The sequence below is a fragment of the Lepidothrix coronata genome, unplaced genomic scaffold (assembly GCF_001604755.1).
Source record: "Lepidothrix coronata isolate B3197 unplaced genomic scaffold, Lepidothrix_coronata-1.0 Scaffold9, whole genome shotgun sequence".
NCBI lineage: Eukaryota > Metazoa > Chordata > Aves > Passeriformes > Pipridae > Lepidothrix > Lepidothrix coronata.
The window spans coordinates 8745807-8768950 of record NW_016690189.1 but is presented as its reverse complement, the minus strand read 5'-3'; the positions used below and the strand labels follow the sequence as shown (position 1 = coordinate 8768950).

Here is a 23144-nt window from a genome sequence, read left to right as displayed (position 1 = left end):
AATCTCTTGTCATCGTTTTCCCTTTTTATTGGTGAGAAAACTTGTTGCATGCAGCTTACTCCAGTCCTTTCTCTCACTTCTTTTCAATACCTTGTGAGTCTCCTGTCTTCTTCAGTTTCTCCTCTCTTGTAATTTCATAGTTTGTGCCCTTCATTCATTGCCCATTGCATTTCCTTGCTCAGGCTTCATTCTCCAGAGGCTCTAGTTGCTATCTCATGGAAGCATCAATATATGTTTAACCTTAAAACTTGTTTTGTTGCAACTTTTTCAATTGTAGGTTCCAGAGTAACTTCTCTTAACAAGAGCAAGCTTGTATGTAGTGCTTCACAATCTTTTCTAACAGATGTTTAAATATACTTAGGATACTAACTGAAAATAGCTGATTTCTTTTTTCTTTTCCCTAAGACTGCAAGGTGATTGTGCATAATTTCTCTTCAGTAGCTTGTATGCTTTAATGTAATTGAAGACTGATAGGCTGAACAGACAATTGAAATAGCTTTTATATAAATTATAATGTGGAAATCACAGTAGAGGCTGAGCAGTTAAAGTGAAGATCACAGCGAGTTTAGGAATGTGTTTTGATCGTTATAGTCTGTGCAGTTCTTGTATGTTTACTTCGTTGTTTGCCACCCTCAAAGATTTAGCTCTCAATTTTTTCTATGTTGTTTGGTTTCAGTAACAGTATACCAAGATAATACATATTTTTACGTGTTGTTTCTCTGAATTTTTTTTTTTTAACAAACCCTCTTTGATTTAGCAAATTCGGTCTTCATTCTCGAAAACCACCTTTGCTTTCATTAACCTGAGTTTGTTCTATGTTCTTTGTATAAAGCAAAAGTGAATATGCTTCTACTACAGTTTTAGCCAGGCAGAAGCACTTTATGCCTAGCACATTTGCTACCATCAGGATTCTCCTACAGCTCTTTTCTCAATAATGGTAGTGAATTCAGAAAGGAAATATTTCATAACCACATAACAGTTGATGTCTATTTTATCTTTATTCATGATAAATGGCTCCATTTTGGACCTTGCTTCCAACAGTAGAGATAGCTAAGTTGTGAAGATCCAAAGCTATAGGATGGTAGAATGGTTTGGGTTGGAAGGGACCTTAAAGATCATCTCATTCCAACACCCCTCCTATGGGCAGGAACACCTTCCGCTAGACCAGATTGCTCAGGACCCCATCCAACCTGACCTTAAACACTTCCTGGGATGGGGGTCTACAGTGTCTCTGGGCAACCTGTTCCACTGCCTCACCACCCTCACAGTAAAAAGTTTCTTCCTAGCATCTAATCTAAATCTGCTTTCCTTCGGCTATAAGGCCATTCCCCCTTGTCCTATTGCTACATGCCGTTGTTAAAAGTCTCTCTCCTGCTCTCTTGTAGGATCCCTTTAGGTATGGGAAGGTGCTATAAAGCCTCTCCAGAGCCTTCTCTTCTCTGGGTTGAACAACCCCAGCTCTCTCAGACTTTACGTGTAGGAGAGTTGCTCCAGCCCTCTGATCATCTTGGTGGCCTCCTCTGGACTTGTTCCAACATGTCCACATCTTTCTTGTGTTAGGGGCCGCAAAGCTGGATGCAGCACTCCAGATGGGGGTCTCACAAGAGCAGAGTAGAGGGGGAAAATCCCCTCCCTTGACCTCCTGGCCACGCTGCTTTTGATGCATCTCAGGATACTTTCTGGGCTGCGAGTGCGTGTTGATGAGACACGGTCAGTTCTTGTCCACCAGCACCCTCAAGTCCTTCTCCTCAGGGCTACTCTCAAAATAATTTTTCTGAATTTCTGAAACAATTTTTGTAAACGTTCATTATCTCACTGTATTTACATTGTTTTAGTTCTGTGGTGGATTCTATTTTCAAATGAATTATGAGAACCTATAAGTAGATGGCCTGAGCAATTCACGTGCATATTATGCAGAAGGCAAGTGTATGCACACCTGACCAGATAAAGGAAAGTGTGTCAACCTATAGTCGTTCCTTGGCAAGGAATCTTACAGTCTGTGGTAACCATAGCATTATATGGAACGAAGAACCTGAATTGTTGAGACAACAAAATAATTTTGAAGATCTAGGTTTTCATATAACCCCAGGTTACTTAAATACTCTTGTAAAAATGCCTTCAAAAAGTGTTCCTTATAACCTCTGCTAGGGACATACAGGGTTCAGAGATGGACAGCGGAGAAATGTCTTGAGTTTCACCAACAGTGTGGAATAAAAGATACAAATATCCCAAAAAACGGTTGGAGCAGTTAGGTGGTCCCAATTGTTTTAAATGACAATACTAAACAAAACAGAGTCCTGAGAAAAAAAGAGTCCATGAGATTAAAAAAATCAGCTGATACCTAATGGTATTTAGATTTGCTCTCACCAGTCAAAGGCTATGGCTTGTTCTAGTGAGTCATTCTGATGCCAGAAATGGTAATGCCTAGAGGATTACTGTTAGAAATAGTACCTATATGACATGTATCATGTTGGGAAGAGAAAGGTTTGAGTTTATTTTGCTCTATGAATGTACAATATACTTTTATATAGGATATTGGCTGGACTGCAATCCAACAGTTTATTTCATATAATTAAAATCAGAAATGGCACAAATGAAGAGTGCATGTCAACAGTTGAGCAGAAGGAAGCATACACAGTTCAGTAGACAGATATGGTTGCTGTAACCAGGCCTTCGTTAAAACTACTATTTCTTTGTAACTAGTGTAACTTAGTAACTAAGTTTACTTATTGATACTGAACAGAAGCATAAATTTGTCTAATACTGTATGTGTATCTTGTTTCTATGTGAAATAAACCTGTAGTTTACTGAAGTAAGTAGTAATAGTGAAAGCCTGTGCCGTTCTGTTTTATCATTCAGCTGATGAGAAGTTTAATTCTCAAGTCGTGTTATAAAGATGTACTAAAAACACAGAGGACGGGGAGATAAAAAAATGACTTCACGGCAACAGTCTGGCAGATTTTTATTCTGATGTTTTCATCAGAATGTAAGAGTGAAATAATTGTGTAAGGAGAACCTTATTTGTTGGGGGTTTTTGGTTATTTAATTTTGAAAAACCTTCTCTAAAAGCAAGTGTAGTTTGTTTTTCTTAATAAAAAAATCTAATAGCTCATTTTATTTACTTCAAAGATATATCTGTTTACTAGGTGTTGTGCTGAAACTGAATTCAAGATGCACAACTAAAATTTCAGTGTGATAGTACTTGATTATTTTGTGCTTCTACAAATTACTGATGAGACATAGATCCCTGGTCCTTTTGAACGTGTTCTCTTGGGTTCCCTTTTATTAAGCAGAAATGCAGACTAATTTTAGAGAAAGCAAAGCTATAAATCTGAATTACAAGTACTGCAAATAAAAACTAGAAGCTTCTTGGACTGTTTAATTTCAGGCTGATAGATCGTACTTATCAAAAGGAAGTAAATTGAAGTGGGAGGATTCTTCTGGTTACTCTCCAGCATGCTTGGGTATGTTGAAAGGGAGCATACCTGGGCGGTAAAACAAATATATACTTCCCTTAAAATGCATGTAATATTGTTTTAAAGAATATTTTGGGAAAAGGATACTGTTTTCCAAGGCTTTTGAGCTGTGTAATTCAAGATCAGCTCAAGTACTTGACGTGGAAACGGTAGTTTGGTAGAAGAATAGCATATTCTAAAATTTTGAAGAAATAGGCCTTCTGTTATATCAGTCAAAACATAATCTTCTACTCCATGAGATGGCAGATGACATGAATTGGACTTTGGATATCAAAGGTTGAATACAGGGAAAAAAACAACCCAGGGTTTTCCAAAGAAGATTAAGAAACAAAGAACAAAATAGCTGAGCAAAAAAAAAAAAACAAACTCTGTTGCCCTTAAACTTGGCATATTAGTTTTGAATGTTAGTGCTGCTTTATCATGAATTTTCTCTTATGTGTCTCTTTATCCCAGCACTTAGATTCCAGAAAGAAAAAAAGCATTATGGGAACCAAGTTACTGAATGTAATGGAGGAGGGAGGAAGTAATTAGAAGAGCTTGGACATCTCTTCCGTGTTAGAGGAGCAGGAGCCTTACATGTCCTTGAGCAACTCAGTTTGGCCTCTTGTGATAGGACAAGGGGTAACGATTGTAAACTACAAGAAAGTAGATTTAGACTAGATGAAAGGAAGAAATTTTTTGCAATGAGTGGTAGAACACTGGAACAGTTTGCCCAGGGAGGTGGTAGATGTCCCATCCCAGGAAATATGCGCAGTCAGGGTGGACAGGACTCTGGAGCAGCCTGGTCTAGTTGATGATGTCTCTGCTTATTGCAGGGAGGTTGGACTGGATGACCTTTGAGGACCCTCTCCAACCCAAACCATTCTATGATTGTAGCTGAGCTGGACTATATTGAGAGTTACCTCATCTAGTGACGTTATAATAACAGTTAGGGCTCTTTTTTCCTCCCTTGGAGTTTTACAGCAAAACTGCTTCAGTACTTCTCCAAGTGAAAAACTTAGTTTCGATACAGATGTGTATTAGACTATGATATTAAATGATGCTGAAGTAAGTCTCTTTAGGGAAACTTACTGTCTCTGTAGAGGCAGCAATTTAAATTTACCTTTTCATAAAATATTTTCTGTTTGTTAAACAAATCTTACCGTTTGACAGCTTTATTCAGGTCACTGACAGCAATAGCAATATCAGCCTCTGCAATGTGATTAACATCCAGATTGGGAATTAGTTTGCTGTGGAAGAGTTAGTCCTTGCCAGGATGAGACTCTGTAAGCATTAGGCTTTAACAGTAGAAGAATGCTGGTGTTTATAAATCAGAAGAAATTATTTTGAAGACAAATACAAAGTGTCACTTCTTTTCTTCTTGCTCAAGAAACAAAAGAAAGCAAATGGATCTGCCCAGCACAAATACCTATTTCAGACCAGTGCTCTGTACATACTGTGTGATCCTTTCGCTGCTGCTTTACAGAGATTTTGTAATAAAATATCCATCTGTCCTTACTCAGCCTTTAAACTGTAGCTTGCAGGGTCCTAGAGAAATACTGATATGCCATGTATGTGGGCCTGCTTTTGTTGACAGTATCAGTGTTGCTTACCTGGTATTAGTCACAGTTAGTTATTTTACCTTTTTTAAATTCTGTTAAAAAGAAATCTGGAGACTACTTGTCTTTCAGGTTTTGTTTGCTAATTCTTTGTGTCTGGTGTAATGGTATTGACTGACATTAATAGTTGTTACTTTTCAAGGTTTCTTATATACTAATGCTGTCTTACTGATTTGACATTCACTTACATATACATATTTTTTCCTTTTTTTATTTGTTGCCATTTGTCTCCTCTTTACTGAGTCAAGCTGAAGTCTTGTCACTCTCTCAGTTCTGTATAACCTGTTGTTGTTTCTTAATCTTCAGCTGGTCTCTGTTCAAGGTCCAGAAAACTTGTTTGGATACCTTCAGGTAGAGAATTGTTTATAGTAAGAGAAGGTAATGTGATGTTTTAGTAAGTGTCCTTTGATGTGCTAGACTGTTTGCTCAGTCTGGGAGGGAGTGGCCTCTCACACGGATTAACCGGAGTCGCCCAGATTACGTAGCTGTAATTTAGTTGTTCTGCTTAGTTTCAGAATCTGGGAACCCTTGTCTGAATAGCCTCAGTTACCTGGAGGAAGACCAATGTGTAAGATTGTGAAAGACACATAGGGAAGAATTACCTGCACAGGCAAAGAAAGGGAGCATCAAGTGATCTTTAGTCTCTGTATGTGTTAGTCTCCATGTAGAGTTCTTGTTTTTTAAGCCAACAGTGACAGTTGTGACAGCTTGATGCATGGCAGTTGCTTTATTTTGTATATTTAAATGAAGATGTAACTTTTTCCCCCCTGGTTCCTTGAACCCTCAAGAATACCTGTTGTAAGGCCGTCAGCTGCTCAGACTTAATGTGGGAGCAGGATGTTGATGCAGGAGAAGTATAGAGACAGAAAAAGAGGCATTTGCATGTAGTTATTGTGTGGTGGGAGTGGTAAGGGGCTGAACCTACTGCAGAGAATGAAGGCACTTGTGTTTCATTCTATTTCATAGGCATTTGTTCTTCTTTTCCCATGTCATCTTTCCTCAACAGCATTTGCTGTTGTTCTTTATTTTGTTCAGATTAGTTTTGTTTCAGATCTCAGTTTTTGTTTAGCTAAGCTAAAAAAGCTTAAGGCAAAACTGCATTTTTTCAGGCTACTTTTCTGGTACACAGCAGTTCTGTCATAGTGCTCCCTGTGAGGACAGTCTTATAACTTGGATTTGATTTGCAGTAGTGACCAGTACTCTACTTCTGTGGAGGTATTAAATTGGCTTAAGCAGGCTCGTGCTTTCCTCTCTGCCTTGTAGGGCATATTGCCACCACCTTTTTGTTGCCAACGTAGCTATTTGCGAAGCCACTTGGCAAACATATGTTAAAACTCTTCTTTCTTTCCCAGGTTGTCAGCTAGATAATAATTTGCCTTACATGTTTAGTATCCTTGGCAATGGATACTGAAATGATCCATGTGTGCATATTCAATTGACCATTAAATGGCAGCATGAACACTTCAGACAGATGTAGCAACATTTGTCTGAATGCTGTAACAGAACAAATTGGTGCCATGCTGAGATATCTTGACTGCTATGTAAAAATCAATACAGCAGAAAAAAATTGTAATTGACTTATTGTTCAGAGATTTTCTGTTACTGAGGAATCTCTGAAGTTGTACCAATTACAAGATTGGAGAAGGGAAGAAACTATGGTAATTTGCGAGTTTTAAAAAAATTATTAAATCAGAGCAGTTTATAAGTTTATGTAAAAGACATTCATGAATTCGAACAAATTTTTGAACCACAGTTCAAAGATTGTTTATTGCAAGAATAAGTTTATTTACTGCTCCTTTGGAATTACCTTTGAAATACCTCAGTGGAGGTATTAAATGTGCTCAGCCCGACTATAAGAAACCTGTTTAGGCTGTTGTTTCTGTCAGTAGTTGCTTTCTTAGTTGTAGCCAGGGTATTCTATCTGTCTGTCTGCTACTTCAGGAACAGTAATTGTACCACTGACAATATTTCTATCATCAGAAATCTCTAGAAAAATACAGAATACAGAATTTTTTTTTTTTTTTTATCTTCTGCATGTGCATAGAAATGTAACAGAAATGCATTCAATGCTGTCTGTTTTTAAACCATTCATGGCTCTTTAATATTACTCTTAGGCACAGATGTCTGCCTACAGTAATTGTGGAAGGGTTTGATTTTACATTTGCTTTGTGGGCTTTTATGTCAGGCCTTTCTCTCTGGGTTGCTTGGTGGGGCTTTTTTTGTATTCACAACTATACAGAACGTGTACTCAGGTTCAACATGTCATAAACCCAAAAATTTGTAGTAGAAATAGTGAGCTGTAAATTTATACTGATTAGCCACAGAAAACTAATTTTTTATGACTGCCTTCATTTTGTCTGCAGTCTTAACAGTTACAAAGATTTTTTTTTCTTGGGGTGAGCTCTCACTTGGTGGTTAATTTCCAGGCAGGCCACCATAAAGTTTCCTCAACAGCTTTCCCACTTAATGAATTTTTATTTTAAAAGAAAAAGGCCAAACTGTTTTTTTTATCTTGTTTAGAAACTTGTGCCCCTCTTCTTTGCTTATCCAAATCAGGTGTCGCTTTAGTTTTTTTTGGTTTATATTGTTCTAGTGTCTTTGTTGTGTCTCGATGCTTGATTCAAGAATATTGAAGTAAGTTGAAAACTTGTCATTGCCTTAGCTCTCGTGTTGTAAATAAAACTTTCTTGTTAGCACAACAAGAAGCAAATGTGGAAGACTCTGGTCGTGGGAGTTCAGATGCTTACGGGACTGGTGGTGCTGGGCTGAGAGCTACTGGAGTTTGGGAGAAGGATCTTCAGTATGAGATTCTTTGATTTGATGCCTGAATTGTAATGGGGGGGGGGAAGGCAAGCCTTGAAAATCATGCTTTTTGTTGACAAAATTGCTCAGGCTCACAAAAGATTGCAGATGCTTTTCAGTCTTAGAACCAACATTGTCTTCCGCTCAATTTTCTTCCAAAAACTTGCTGGTTTGCAAGACTGAGGAAAATTGTCCTAGAGGTGATGGCTGCAACATTGTAAATATGTTACTAAAATAATCTCAGTATTAGGGAATAGCAAGCTTTGTGTGCACAGCTTCTTTTTTTTATAATATTTTTTCCTGAATGCTGCATTAAGGCTTAATACTTACTAATCAAAGCTCATAAAATTACAGATATTGCTTTTGGTTTCCACTGCTCACTTACCTTCCAGGATCTAAAGTTCTGTGACTCTCTGGTAGTATTTATGCTACATCCATGCATAAATAGTTTTTGCCTTTTCCTTCAATAGAAAAAGGACTTTCAATTTATGGATCTGACAGCAACTGCAAGAAGCTTTGCCAGTCAGCTCATTTGTTTTGTTGGCTTAAATGTCAGCCAATTTAACCGGACTCATACTGTGTTTTTTCACTTGGCACTTGAGAGAACAGAGCCTTTGATAATTAGCATGGAGTTATTAATCAGTACAATCTATCTAATCTAGCGAGATCTATCAAATAGTATGTCTCTGGTGATTTTGGTGTTTGGTATGGCTTGAATCTGTGTGGTAGAGAATACATGTCTATATTGTAAAGAATGTAGACTTGTAATGATTACCTGAGTAAAGTTTTTTGAGTCCAGAGAAAGAAGCATAGAATATGAAAAAAGGACTGCAAGATTTGACCCTGTTGACAGATTTGGTGGTTTTGTTGATTTTTTTGTTCTTTTAAGTTCTATACTAGTAGTTAAATATGCCTATAATAATGATCAATATGCTTTTTAACTTAAAGGATTAATTAAAAAGAAACCAAAACTTCTATTAATTTCTGTCCTTCGCTACTCTTTAAAGGCAAAGGGATTGGGGGGGGGTGAAGATACAGAAAAGTATTCACGGGCTAAATTAAATTAGAACAGGGTAATTTCCATATATTTCCTCTGTTTGCAATGGTTCTTTCAGTTGATGATCTAGATCAGGAGCTGAATATAGATGCTCTCATTCCCTTTCTGAGGAGCCTCTTTGCCTACATTACCTAGTAAAACTATCCTCAAGATAAGAAGTTAACCTTTGTGAGTACCTTTCTACCTCCAGTTTTGAGTAATTGTTTGGCTGTGATTCTATAAGTACATAAAAAGGAGCTTCACCTCAAAAGTTTAGTTCCATATTGGATATTGTTTTATTCATAAGAAAAAGGCTCTGAGGGTGCTTTTGCCCTTCTTGCACTTGGGAGGTCAAACTAAGCTGTGGTATTTGACTTCACAGTTTTTTCTTTCATCAGTAACAAAGGCCTTGTTTGTCAGATGTTTATCTGTACAGTGTCAGTTCTTTGACCCAATGCAGCATAAAGCTAATAACTTTTTAAGTAGCTGTGTTCCTGACAAGAGAGTCTAATTGCTGAGTCTGGTATTGTTTCTAAAGACCAGAGGTAGAAAAATGCAGTAGAAAATTTTCTTCATTGAAGTGAACAAATGTAAGTTGAAACAAATACAAAGAACAGATGCAATGACTAAGATGCTGTATTTATAATCCATTCTTGTAGAGTAGAATTGTGATTGTAAGGAAGTGTGTCTGTATGTGAATTTTATGAGCGTTTAAACTGATGGTTCATGATCTTGGATAAATTATCTATATACTTCTCATTAGTGTAATTAATAGTTTGCTCTATATTTGATGTGCAACATGCTGATGTGATCAATAGTTTTGTTTTTCTAATTCAGGTAGATCAAGAACAGTTTATTAAATATAAATTACTTGATAGAAAGCTGGTTTTCTTTTTAGAATTCTTTTTTCCTTGACAGGTGTTTCCTGTTCCTGTTTTTAATTAATATCGTTTGCAGCACTTTAAGCTTTTCAGACCACTCTTTCTGACACAAGGAGTTCATATGGTGTGCTGTTACCTGCTTTCTTTGATGTCTTCTGCCTGTGGCTTTAGTTTGCTAACCTCCTTAGGGGCCGTGATGCATCCATGCTGTTGCTCATGCTGTTAGGTAGGGTTTCTGATCCTTTCCTTTCCTCCCCACTTCAGCTGTCATTTACAGGTGAGTTTTCCGGAACAAGAACTGCCTTTAGATGTTTGGAAAACACCTATTGCCTTGTAAAGCAGCTTGTAAAAGCAGTCAAATAGCAACTTCAGTGTGTATCTAAGTTGAAAAGTACTTTTATAATGCTTGATTTCTATGTAGATGTATCTTAATGCAATGTAACTTCTGGAAGCAGAAGAGTCAGCACTTAGACTGATGCAAAGCTTGTTGAAGTTGAAGGACAGGTTCCCTTTGACTTCAAAGGGCTTTGAATCAGCAAAATCTTAGTAATCTTGGTATTTGTGATCCTCCTGAAATAAACTGACTAAAATTTAAGCTGTTAAATAACTTAATTTTGAACGTTTTAGCTGAATTTTTTTAAACTTACAGGGATTAAGCACACGTGTTAATTGTGTGTGAAGGTCTTATGCATTCCTTTTTTCATTATCAAGGTACCAAGGGTCTGGGAGATTGAAGGAAGTGGTAGGGTTTTTTGAGGATTTTAGCCATTGGCAGTCTAAGACCTCTGATTTTTGGTGAATATACGAGTGCGGCATCTGGTTGAGTTACTTCTTTTGGAATCAAAATGCTTTAATGTCTGTCTGCTGTATAGCCAGGGTGTTGTGAACATCTGTTTGTGCTGAATGTGAAGTGCTATACTACGGGCATTGTGGGAAGGATTGGTCTGATTCAGAGAGGGTGAGCCAGAACCCATATGTTTAAATCTGATCTTAACCTGGATGATTTAAAAACTGGAGTTTGTTTTCAGAACTGTATTACAAAGATCACATTTAGAGTCTTTGGGTTCAAAACAGGGGTTTAAGACTATTGAAGCGAACTGAGTTAATGACAGTGTTGGAAAACAGAAAATGTAAATTTTAGCATTTTTTTCAAGGATTAACTTATGTTGCTTTTAAAGACAAAAAGAGCAATTTTTCAGGGTTATACTGCAGATCTTTTGTAAGAAGCGACAGTTCCTTTAATACATTGTTGCTTCTTTCATTTCATATCATATCAGTATAAGGATTGAACAGTCTTTGCCAGCTTTTGTGGGTTGTATCAGATAGTATCATATGAGATTGCTTGTCCTCATTCTGTCTGCAGAAGACTAGAATTTGCCTTAGTTGCATTCAAGTGTATGCATCTATCTGCTATGACATCTGAAATATTTGATTTGCATATTATGTGTTCAGAATAGGAAAATTTACAGAATAGAACAGTCAAGCTGTGGTTTCTGTTTTAGAACTAAATATAAAAATAACAGTATATTCTTCTCACAATTTTTAAGAATTTGGAGAAACATCACGAGTCTTATTACATCTAATCATTGCTATTACATGTCTGTTACTAATAGAGTAATTCCAGTTTGGATTTAAATTAGATTTACTGTTAAAAGGAGGTAAGTATGCATCTGCTATGAATTGGTGAAAATGAGTGTCAGACAATTTCCCTCCAGTATTGTTAAACTGAATTAAAAAGGACTTTTCTGCAAAATTGCTGTCATTTTAAAGAAACAGTACTAGCTTTGGATTGTATAGGTGACATTTTCAAAGCTCCATTCACTGATATCTGGTCTCAAACTACCAAGACTTAGCAGGCTCTACAACTTAGGCTGTGAGAATGAAGAAGTCAAAAAGATAGGACGTTTCCAAGTGCTCGATACTAGTCACTTCTCCTTCCATTCTTTTTTCCCCCCTCTCCTTTTCTTTGGCCCATGCTCAAACACCAGCTTTCTGGTTTCTGTGAGTGACAGCCCAACAGCCCTTTGTTGTACNTCTGAATTAGCAAGAATACTGGTGCTTTAAGGGAGGAAAATTTGGTTTCATTTCTGTGAGCATCTTTTCCTTTATAAAAACAGAATTACATTTCAGTAGAAGGAAGCATTCACTCACATGTACGTTCCCACTCCTTATTCCTTTTTACTGTTAAATTCTTGGAAAATCAAGCTGTGAACTTATTCAGAATCCTAGCTGCTCCACAAAACATTCCTTTAACAGGAGAAATGTTGTAACTATAGTTAACAAAATACTTGCTTTTTTATTAGCTTGAGATTTAGAATGTCTCTTAGATTTTCTAATCCACCCATCTGTTAATTTATATGTAATATTCTTCAGCAGTACACCTTCTTTTTAATTAAAAAATTGTGTAAGCTTAAATACTTGCAGAATCAAAATCCAGGAACAGCCTGTTTCCCTATAAAGGCACCTGGTTTTTTGGTTACTGCCCAAGTGGAAAATTGGAAAGAAATTGTTGTGCTGTCAAGTAGCTTTAGGGTATTACATAGCTAAAAAATGCCTGTATCTTTTTGAGAATAATACATGTAGGAAGATGCAGGTTTCAAAGCAAATTGTGGGAGAATTGAGAAAACTACATATAAATGCTGTGTCCTTCCAAATATTTTACAAAACTGGGTTTTTAAGAGAAACAGGAGCCATTGTTTTTGAAAAGGTAAATGCAGAAATAAAACCGTTTCAAGTAAGGTCTTTAAAGCTGGTCCTGAACAGGAGAATTAAATGTTCCCCTTGGAATGTTTTCTGAATGCAGGTTTTTAACAATAAGCATATCCTGCTTTTGAGCAAAATTACTTATACTAAGGCATGGCTTTATTGCACATACAGTAGTGCATTAAAGGGGCAGTTTGGACACTGCTGTCTTAACTGTATCTCCATCAGTATATTTTATTTCCTATATATCTGTACCCAGTGCCCCACTATTTCTGCTTATACTAACTGTGGTTGTCTGAGATGTTACCGTTTTGTAATCCACCTCTTTCCCCTTGGATGCAGCTGTTGCTTTGCCAATGATTTTACTGTTCATCTCAGACTTTGGAGCTCATATCCCAAAGGTCTTCTTTTATCCATCCCTAATGTGTTTTCTTCTGTCCTAAGCAATCTAGTGTTGTGATAGTTCAGTCTATGTATGCATTCTCCTACCACCCGCAGCCACTTCCAGGTTTGTTCCACCAATTTCTTTTCCTTTTTATTATGGAGCGTCTAAACAAAGAGTAAGTTCCACAGTTGAAATGTGTATGCTTAAGGGAATGCTGTCAATACAATAAATGTAGATTTGTGGCATACTACTTCTTGCATTTCTCTGTTTAAAGGAGAACATCAAGAAAAATTTGATTTTGTATGTGAATTATGCATTTTGTAGTGCAAAGAAGCTGATGGAGGGGAAAAAATATATGAGCTCAGACTAAAAACTATGCTCTGCTTGTGTCAGACACTGCACATGTGAATCTTGGAGGTTGTGAGCAGATGAACAAGTTACTGTGAAATAACATCAAGGGTGAATTGTCCATATAGACTAAGGAAGGACTCGTGCCTCTTGTCATTCGAGGGCAAACATATGGCACACCACAAAGTTCACTTACCAGCTTAGACTTGTGGCAACATGTTTATTGACCTGGACCTTTGTTATTACAGCTTGTTAGTTTATCACTTTCCATAGAGAAAGTGCCTTCTGCTTTATTCCCAGTTTAGCCTTACTGCTCAGCTTCAGAGAAATACCTGTTTTAGTCAACATTGTCAGGCCCTGGCTGTCTTATTTCCGTAGGTGGGATCAGGTTTGAGGATTGCTTTTGTGTTTAAGGCTTTCAGCGTTGTCCCCTTCCTCCTTTTGTGAAAAGGGCAAAATACAGAGAAGTTCAGTAAGTTACCATCATAAACAAATGGGCTTAAAAAGAGAAGGTTACAGCCTCTTTCTGCTCAGTGGATTCTGTGGAAGAGGCTGTGGAGAAGGTGATGGAGCACACTCTCATCGAGTTTTCAGATGACAGTTTGTTTTATTATCAGACTGTAAAACTAGTGATCAAATTAGCTGTTTTTTTAAAAAAAAAAACCACAAAGATTCTCATTTTCCCAAACAGAAATAAAAATTGCAAAAGTGTGTGGGCATCTGCCTCTCAAGACATTCTTCTTCCATCCAGTAATCTTGCTTTAAGGATATTGTTTTAAGGATAACTTGGATATTGCCTATATTTTCTGTAAGCCTTCCTGCATTTTTATGTCAGGCAATTAAATTTCATTTTCTGCTTAAATAATTTTTTCTCACTTTTTGTTGTTTATTTTTGTTTTCAGGCTTCCTTAAGCCAGACTTAATATTGATAGAATGAAAAAATTTAAGAGGAGACTTTCCTTAACCTTGCGGGGAAGCCAGACCATTGATGAATCACTGTCTGAGCTGGCAGAACAAATGACAATTGAAGAAAACAGCAGCAAAGATAACGGTAAGCATGTCTTTCACTTTGTAGAAAATGTAAGAATTTTGTCAGGCCCCGCTCAAGTGAGTGTTGCTGGGGTTTATTTTAGTTTTCACAGCTGCAGGGACTTCCTTCCTAACCATTTCTTTTGGTTTATCTTATATTCAACTGCCCTGGTTATTTCAACAGGTTGATATTTATCAACATATCAATAAATATACAATATTTATCAAAAATATCAAAACAGCTACTTATCAAACTTACCTAAATTTATCTTTTTATGTCATGTGCAGCAAGGCTCACAGATGCTCTTTCGGTAAACAAACCCATTGTGTGAATTTACTGGGTCTCATATCAGCTCATATGGCTTCAAACTGAGTCTTTTCTCAAAATCGTTATTTAGTAATATGATTGATACTAATTGCTTAAGTATTATACATAAAACTGTTTACCTTCCCATTGGTGGTGCAGGGCACTAGTCTGAATTCTGTCATCTCTTCACATCTCTGTCGTACTTCTCTTCACCAATATCAGGGTGACTAGAAACATTCAGGATAACCAGCTTGCCCCTGTGTATCTTACATAAGTCTTTGGCTGATCCCATAAACATACTAGCTGCTGTAAAGTCCACATTAATGATGATACAGCTTTTGATTGCAATCTGCAGTAATAATGACCGGAAGGGGTTTTGTTGCTTGTTCTGTTTCCTGGGCTGAAGCATTTAAGTCATATTTCATCCTCAGTGCTGACTAGTATTATTTTTTACTCTGCCGACATCTAAGATTTTTCTCAATTATCAAGTGGTCTGAATTTTATTTTTGCCCCACTTCACAGCAATAAATAATTCTGAATTTTCTCACTGAAAACTGACAGGGACGGGAAATTTGAGAGGTAGAGGCAATGGAATTTGCCTTGCGGACATTTAAAACCCCATTCTAGATAAGTTGCATACCAAGGTTTTGGAAGTTGTATTTACCTTTGGCAAAACAAAGTTAGTTATGTTTTTCGTTTTTGCCCTTAATCCCTGGTATATTTGTGCTTTTGTCCTGTTTTTATCATGGGCCTTGCCCACTATTTTGGGAAACAAGGTTTATTACAACTTTTTATGTGTTGATACAACAGGTCTGCTCTGAAGCAACAATTACAGTATTTTTACACTGATATCTACTAAGTCCTTTCTGAGACACTGGGTTGTCCCACATGATTTTATTTGTATTCACCTTAGTTACTGATGCATATTTTCTTCAGACCTGTATATACTTCTGCAAGATTGATTTCATTATGTAAATAAGTACTAAGAAAACTATTTTCACACTAAGAAATAAGCATGAAAAATGTTACCAGCATCAGTGAATGTAGTGGACTGGGTTGCTGAATTGATTCATTTGAAAACTGAATTCAGGAAGAATAAAAGCATTTTACTTTAAACTGGACCATGTCCTGGCTGTCAGCTCAGGAGACAGAGAACACAATAACTTGTTTACAGAAATGTGAGCTTATGCCATTTTAAACCATGTGTGAATCCATTTGTGGCTTGTAATATTTATCTGAGAATTATCCCAAACAGCAATACTTAGATGTCTTCTCCATGCTTGTTGCCAAACTGTGACAAGCAACTTCTCAGCAGATACTTAAAGTGATAAAAATACAATTCAAGAAAATATTTCTAATTGCAAATTTTTTATTTAGCTTTTAGTACTCCTTTTATTTTGCTTTCCATGTTATTTAATTGGCCAAAAGGAACTTCATGTGCTAATATTATGATACATTATATGCTATGCTTATACATGCAGAATGTTGTTGATGCCTTAGTAGAATCTTTTTGGATGCATTCAAGGTGTTGTTGGTCTCTTGAAAGAAGAAGAAATATAAACTGTACTTTTGCCATGTGTAATCTTTACTCATCGTTTTCTGTCACTAAAAAAAGTTTTACTGACACTTGCTACCTTTTTTGAATTCTTACAGAATGCATTTATTAGTATCTGTCCTATCTTTGATCTTGCAGAGATGAACAGGATACTACGTTATGGATTTTTATTTTCCTTTGTTTTTCCTTTTCAACCCTACTTTTCTTAGGAAGTAGGGTTGGAAAATGCTTGCTAGTCTTGCTTTTGTAAAGGAAGCTCTAACTTTCCCACAGATGGAGATATTTTGGAAACAGTAGGGTTTGGGCAATGAAGAGTGCTGGAAAAACAGTCAAGTAATGAGTTCTCTCTTTTGGTGAAAGACAAGTTTAGTAGAGAACATAGCCTGGAAAAAAAATCCCTCAGTGGGCATTTAAAAAAATTGCTTAAAAAGGATTGCTTAAATGAGGATGGTTTGCCTTGGCATCTTATAAAATCAGAGTGGTAAGAAGCCTGTACTAACTCTAAATATCCTGCTGGGACACATGAGAGGATGTAGTCTCTTGAAGAATATTTTATAAAGTGATAGCTGCATTAAGATCTTGAAAGTGCATCCTTTACTGCGATGCTGCTGGTCTCAGAAGGCAGGAGTAACCGTCTCCTTAGTTCTGCTTTTAGGAACAAACAGCTCCTTTACCTTGTGGAACAGAGAAACCCAAATGTGCCCAGTTTACAGGCTTTGAATCTGCTCTTAAAGAAACTTTAAAAGCACAGTTTAAAAACTTTAAAAGGCATGCCAATATCTTGATCTACAGAGAATCAAAGCCAGGGATACAAATAGCCTTCAGAAAGTGGTTCTTCATATATGCTTTATTTTCAAGCATTAGTACATCATCAACTTGAGAAGTGAGAGTTGAAGGGCATTGCAACTGTGCATTTTATGCCAGAAGTCAAGGCTAGACCCTGAACACTGAAGACCTTTACAGCAGCATTTTGTTCCGGTGGTGTTGTCCAATTTTGTTTTATTTTTTTTCTTTCTGGCAAATTGCTCATCTTGTCTCCTGTCATTCCATGCTGATGGCTGCGTTCCCTGAAGGTTATAGTTTTATACATGCTGGCTTTTTTCCTTCCTAGGAAACAGCTGTGTTAATGGACTGTAGGGATTGTAGGGACTAAGTCCGTAGAAAATCACATCTGTGCTGACCTAGAATCCACTCTCATGTCCATCTGATTTTCATGTACATATCCTGTAAAATCTTTAAAATAAAGTTCCAGTTCAGTGCTGCCATTCCAGGTGTAGATCACTTGTACATAGTACCAGGGACCTTTCCTCATGATCACCCTTCTGCAATAACCCGTGTTGTTCAGTCTGCTGTCAAATGTTTCTTCTCCCAAACAATTGCCTATGATTTCAAATAACTGTTGCTCCATCCAGAGGCCCACCTTGTCATTAGCTCCAGCTTTGAGTGGGTTGTTTCAAGACTGAAAGAACAGTACTCCTAATGCAGAACAAATTGTCCCATTTGTAGTTCACAGACATAAAAATAGATACATAACTTTTCATTTCTTTGCAGTACATTGATACCATTGAATCAGATAACCTTTGTATGCAATCTCATTTCATACACATACTCCTTCATCATGTGATGTCAGTACAATCTCAGTATGCATCACTCATCCATGAGCAGCAAAATGGGATTAGCAGGGATCAACCCACATTGTTCAATGCAGTAGCACAGAGCTATTGCACTGAATGTAGAATAACCATTAGTTTTGGGGTTTTTTTAACACCATCAAATTATTTAGTGATTAGAAACCTATATATAATTAAATCTTCCTTACAAATTATGTTCATCATAATTGGCTTCTGGGTGAGGAAGCATTGCCAAATCATATGCATAAACCATAAAAATAAAGTGACCAGTGAAATGCATAATACATCTGAAGCCTTATGAACTGTGGACTGTATGAAGTATACTTCGGGCTAGCCTTTTAGCTAAGTACAAAAGCTTTTCATGGTCTCTGATGTTTCAACATATAAAATCAATTAGGTGGATTTGTTGTTTATTTTTCATTCTGCCATATTTTCATTCAGCATACTAACAATGTGCCGGCTTGCTTTTTTAATTCTAGGTTCTACCTTAATATATGTATTCAGATTAATATTAAAAATACTAAATGGTAATTTGTAGAAATTGATGACTAAATTTGCTCCTGAAATTTTTCTTTGCCAATGACATACTAATATAATTTGGCTAGAAGTAATATCCAAATCATGCATATTTTAAGCCCAATTCAGTGTAATATTTATGCAAATACTTTAAATACATATGCTCTCTAATAAAAGCAGAAAATGTGACCGTATTGTCTAATGTTATGAATTGCATTATCACAAACTCCAAGCATGCTTTTAATAATAATTGCAAGATGTGTTCCAAACTATGTCCACAGCTCTTACATTTATATGTAAGTAACTTGGAAAGCATTCTATTTTGTCAAGTTTTGTTTTTATATATAAATACACGCGCACATAATAAGCAAAACAAGTGAAGTTCTGATAGAAATGGCTATATGAATTTGTAGAATAATATTTATCCCCATTTAGTCTGTTTTAGCTCGGTGATGTGATCATAGGATCCATTCTCACGAACACTTGCATAATTTTTTTGTAATTTTACAGGTGTGAGTAATAATGGAAGGATCAGCTACGGTAAAGTGCGTAAGTGTTTTTTAGGTTTAAGGCATTAATGACTAGTTAATACTCTGATAAGAGGGGTGAATGTTTATAAAAATTGCCACATTGCAATACTGTCTCGGAACATCCAAATGCCTTTGTAGCTGTAATCATGTCGTCTCATTAACAGAGCTGAGAAACTCCCATTCCATCTGCTTTGTGTGATTCCTTGAGCGTGGAAGTAAAACAGTGTGTTGCAACATATTTTCAAGACAGTGTTCTTGAATTGAAAATATAAGCATAGAAATGCTTACTGGTAATAAATCAGTGCATTTTTTCTGTTGATGTTGGAGGAAAGTATCAGTATAAAAATGTGGGGGGTGGGAGGGAAAAAATCCCCAGAATTGCTAGAGCTCATTCGAGAGCTACAGATTACTGCAAGTCACTGGCAGTTGTCACAGCTAAACACTGCACCTTGGACTGTCCCTTGCACTGTACTGACAGTGTTTTTATTATAGTCTGTATGTACCCTTCTGTGCTATGGTATACATCCATTTTTATTATTACTGTTCAGTGTGGTTTCTCCATCCCACGTACACTGCACAACATAGTGTTCTTCCCTTTCTGTTTTGTTTCTTCCCACAAAACGTAGAGGCTCTGTTCATGTGTGGAAGTGCTTATGAAGTGAAATGAGCATGAAAATTCAGTGCCTGAAAGCATGCTGCAGAAACTCATAGTCTTGGAGGGCTATGTGTAGGTCTTGTCCACTCATAATTGTTCTTCACAAGTAGAATACAGATTTGGCAGGAGAACATGATGCTTAGATGCAGAAGTGGACTCTCTAAATACACTGTTAGCGTAGGCTCACTGATGTATATGTAGAGATTTGTTCTCAAATGGTGCTCAGATGGAGTTTCTAAGTATGGAAAAGTAAAACACACGTAACTAACCAACAGAATTTATTTCTGAAAGTAGGGCAAAAAGGAGCCGGATCCTCTGTTTCCTGGTTTGGTTGGCAGCGTGGTCTCACAGATGTTTGCATTGGGAGTTACAGGGTAGCTGCGTGTGTGGATGCAAGGATAGAGGCCAGGGATGCTTGTATCTTGGCTATGATGCTGACTCACATTGATTTAAGTTGTAGCTAAAACAGTTTTCTGAAAATTTGGTGTAGTGTGATGCCTTCTGCAGTTGCGATTTTAAACTGATGGTTTGCTATGCTTATATGATTTGAGGTACAGAACTGCCATGCCTGTATTCCAGTGCAGATCTGATGAGCAAAAATACTGCCTGAGAATTATTTTCTAAACACTGTGAAATACGTAAATCTCAGAGGCAGGTTTTTGGCTTTGAATATATTTCACTTGATTGTAATCTTTGTCCTGGTATCCAGACCAGAGGCAAAACCTCACTGCATGTGAAGTCAACTTTGAAAGGCTTTTTTTAGTGGTTTTTTTTAGATGGCTTGATCTCATTCCTTGCGTTGCATATTATCTCTTGGTTTTGTAGTTTAAACAGAAGCCTTGGAAAAATGTCTGCCCTTTTTGTCCCAAATTAAAAAATAAAGTTTACAGGACATTACAGTGCCATTTTAGTAATTGATGTACTTCATTTCTCATCGAAGGTTGAAGACCATGTTTCTCTGGGTTTCTGTCAGCATATTTGTTCAAATGTGCTGCCAAATATTTTTTGCCCTGTGTCGTCCAAGTGAAGAATATTTGCTCTGGACATGACTGCTGCACTCAGATAACTTTGAGCAATGGGAGGAATCCCTTGAGGTTTTGCTAAGTTTTTAATATTTTAATAGTCAATAGTTCAGAGGTTTCATCTTATTATTTAATGAATAAATACTATTTTAAGTGATATTGAGTGGTTGCTCTGGTTTTAGAGTGACTTAATGCTTTCCTGGGTATCACATATTGGAGCCCAAGGAAACAATCCCATAAAATAATGTATAAATACACAGTATTTTGTAGTGTTCCTCATCCAGCTCCTTGAGAGTACATATATAGAAAACATATTGCTGCTTTGAGTTATTTAAATATATCTTATATGGGAGCTGTCACCTGCAATCAAATAATTTTACTGAATGGATCTGATTGCATTATAACAGTATGATTAAGTATTGTACAGCGCAGCATGCCAGCTCTAAAATGTCAGAAATTCACCTGCTTACATTCTACACTTTCTGAAGAAATAAAGAGCTTCTTGACAACAGCTTCTTCAACAGTTTGTTCAAAATATTTTGTATTTCCAGTAAAAAAAAATTTTTTTTTTTTATTACTGAGACACATGTAAAAATTGAGTAATTATTAACAGAGCATACATTCAGATCAGTTAAGTGAATGTGTAGTAGATGATGCCAAAATATGATTAAGCTATATGACAGTGGCATTTGAGAGGCCTATATAAATAATCTTAAATGGTTGTCATAATGCATCACAAGCTTCATGAATGCAAGGCTGTTTAGAGAATGAATATTTAGTTTCACAAATGTAGATTTTTGACACTTTTTCATTCTCTATCAAAATGGAAAATTAAAAAAAAACAGCCTTGGAAGCTTTCTGGAGCAAGGGTGAGGTCAAGGTGGGTGGAAAAGAAACTATGTAGAATCCTGACCTATAAAAACCGGTAGCGGATTCTCGGGACATTTACTGAGATTTTGTTATAGTTGAGCCAGTCCAGAGTCAAGTTGCAGCTAAGAGTGGTGAGTGAGGTTCTGCCTCCACCTGTCTGCCAGCACACGCTCTGTGTACCCTGTGGTGATCTAGTTCTAAAACCTAAATCAAAATTACACTTTTCTGTGGGAGGAGGACCTTGAGCTACATTTTAGGTAGCAGCAGTGAATTGTGGCAGGCTTGCTGTCACCCAGAGTTCATCCTTACTTAGAATATGGAACATGCCTGGGTTCAGTCCCCATTCTGTACCCAAATCAGCAATCAAATTCTGTGTCTCCAGTATCACTTGATTAGAAAAAACTCCACTTGTGTACTTTATTTGTATGAAGTTAAAATACATATTTATGTATTTGTATGGTTTCCATGTCCAGAATGGATAACGCTTATGGAATAAAATATTTTTTTGCAGACTTAATCAGCTCTGTCAGAGATGTTTGATTTAAGGGATAATGTCGTGCTGTATGACAGGTGATTTTGGTTCTTTATTAAAGCTAGCTGAAGCAAATATCATTCCAAAATTTAGGCAGTGAAATCTGAAAACCAGCTTGGTCTTTTTGTCACATAATAGAGATACTCATGGGACATAAAAAAAAGAAAGAGGTAGTTGAGTATGTGGTATTATATATTCATAAAATGTGTTTTAAAATGCATTTACATTCCTAATGAAAACACTTTCTTTCTTTAATCCACCAGCTGACTGATGTGTGACAGTATGTCAGTTGCTGAGGCCTTGCCAAGAAATGCCAGGCAATTCTGCAGGCTCTCTGGAGCTTAGATTAAGTAAATCCAGTTAAGTAAATCCAGCACAGCAAAGAAAGTGGTAGTGTAGGTCTTTGTTCTTATAGGTGGACAAGGAAAAGAAACATCATGGATTTATTGAAAAATTGCTTAACTCAGGAGTAATTTCAGGTCAGGCTTTATGGTTAATTTAAATTGCAGTTAAAGGAAAAATCTTTATGAAATACTTGGTTTTAGCTAATTCCTCAGACAGGCTACTTAATTATATACACCAATGTTTTACTTGATTCTGGCAGTTCTCATAATTATGAAGTAATAAAAGACAGTTCCACTTATGTTAAAACATGAATTTATGTAATTTCATAACTGAAAGATTTCAGTGTCTCATTTGAGTTATTTTTTGGGGTTTTATGTTTGTTAGCATTAGTGTTGGCATTATTTCAAACTTAGCAAAGCAGTGGTACCTTACTGGGTACTGTATTTTCTTAAAGTATATGTGTGTATTCTAAAACAAATCAGTAACATGGTCTAGCAAATCTTACAAGGTTAATAAACCAGGCTTGGTTGTATTTTATACAGTGTTGTCTTTGGATAGTGCTGTTGTATTTATTTTGAGTCATGCTAATAGTAACGGAAGTTTGAGTGATAGAAAGTGAGAAATACAAGACAATTATCCAAATGAAATAAATGGTCAGCTCAGCATTCACCAGACTTGAAAATCGAGTAATACAACACTGCATAATCACCATGCATTGCCCAGTCTTCAACCTTGCTGAAGGTGTACACTTAAACAAGATAACATGAACATGGCATTAAAAAAGGGGTGTGTATGTTTTTATAGTTATAAAATTAATGTTTATATAGATATAAAATATTTTTTTATTGTAAAAAGTGTTCAGAGACTTTGAAAATAAATACATGTGGTCATCCTGTACATCAGTATAACACATAATTTATGAT

At 36.5% G+C, this 23144-nt stretch overlaps 1 protein-coding gene across 3 annotated transcripts in view; it reads left to right on the top strand.

Moving 5' to 3' along the window:
• The window catches only part of CDK17 (cyclin dependent kinase 17), a 90345-nt gene that overhangs the window by 24205 nt on the left and 42996 nt on the right, over nt 1-23144 (top strand). The window contains exons 2-3 of one of the 3 annotated variants that reach the window (XM_017804419.1): nt 14132-14280; nt 18778-18816. In XM_017804419.1, coding sequence (XP_017659908.1) covers nt 14163-14280; nt 18778-18816 — 157 coding nt within the window. In that variant the 5' untranslated portion in view covers nt 14132-14162. Of the gene's footprint in view, nt 1-14131; nt 14281-18777; nt 18817-23144 lie in introns of those variants that run through there. The other 2 variants (XM_017804420.1, XM_017804421.1) reach the window with 2 other exon arrangements.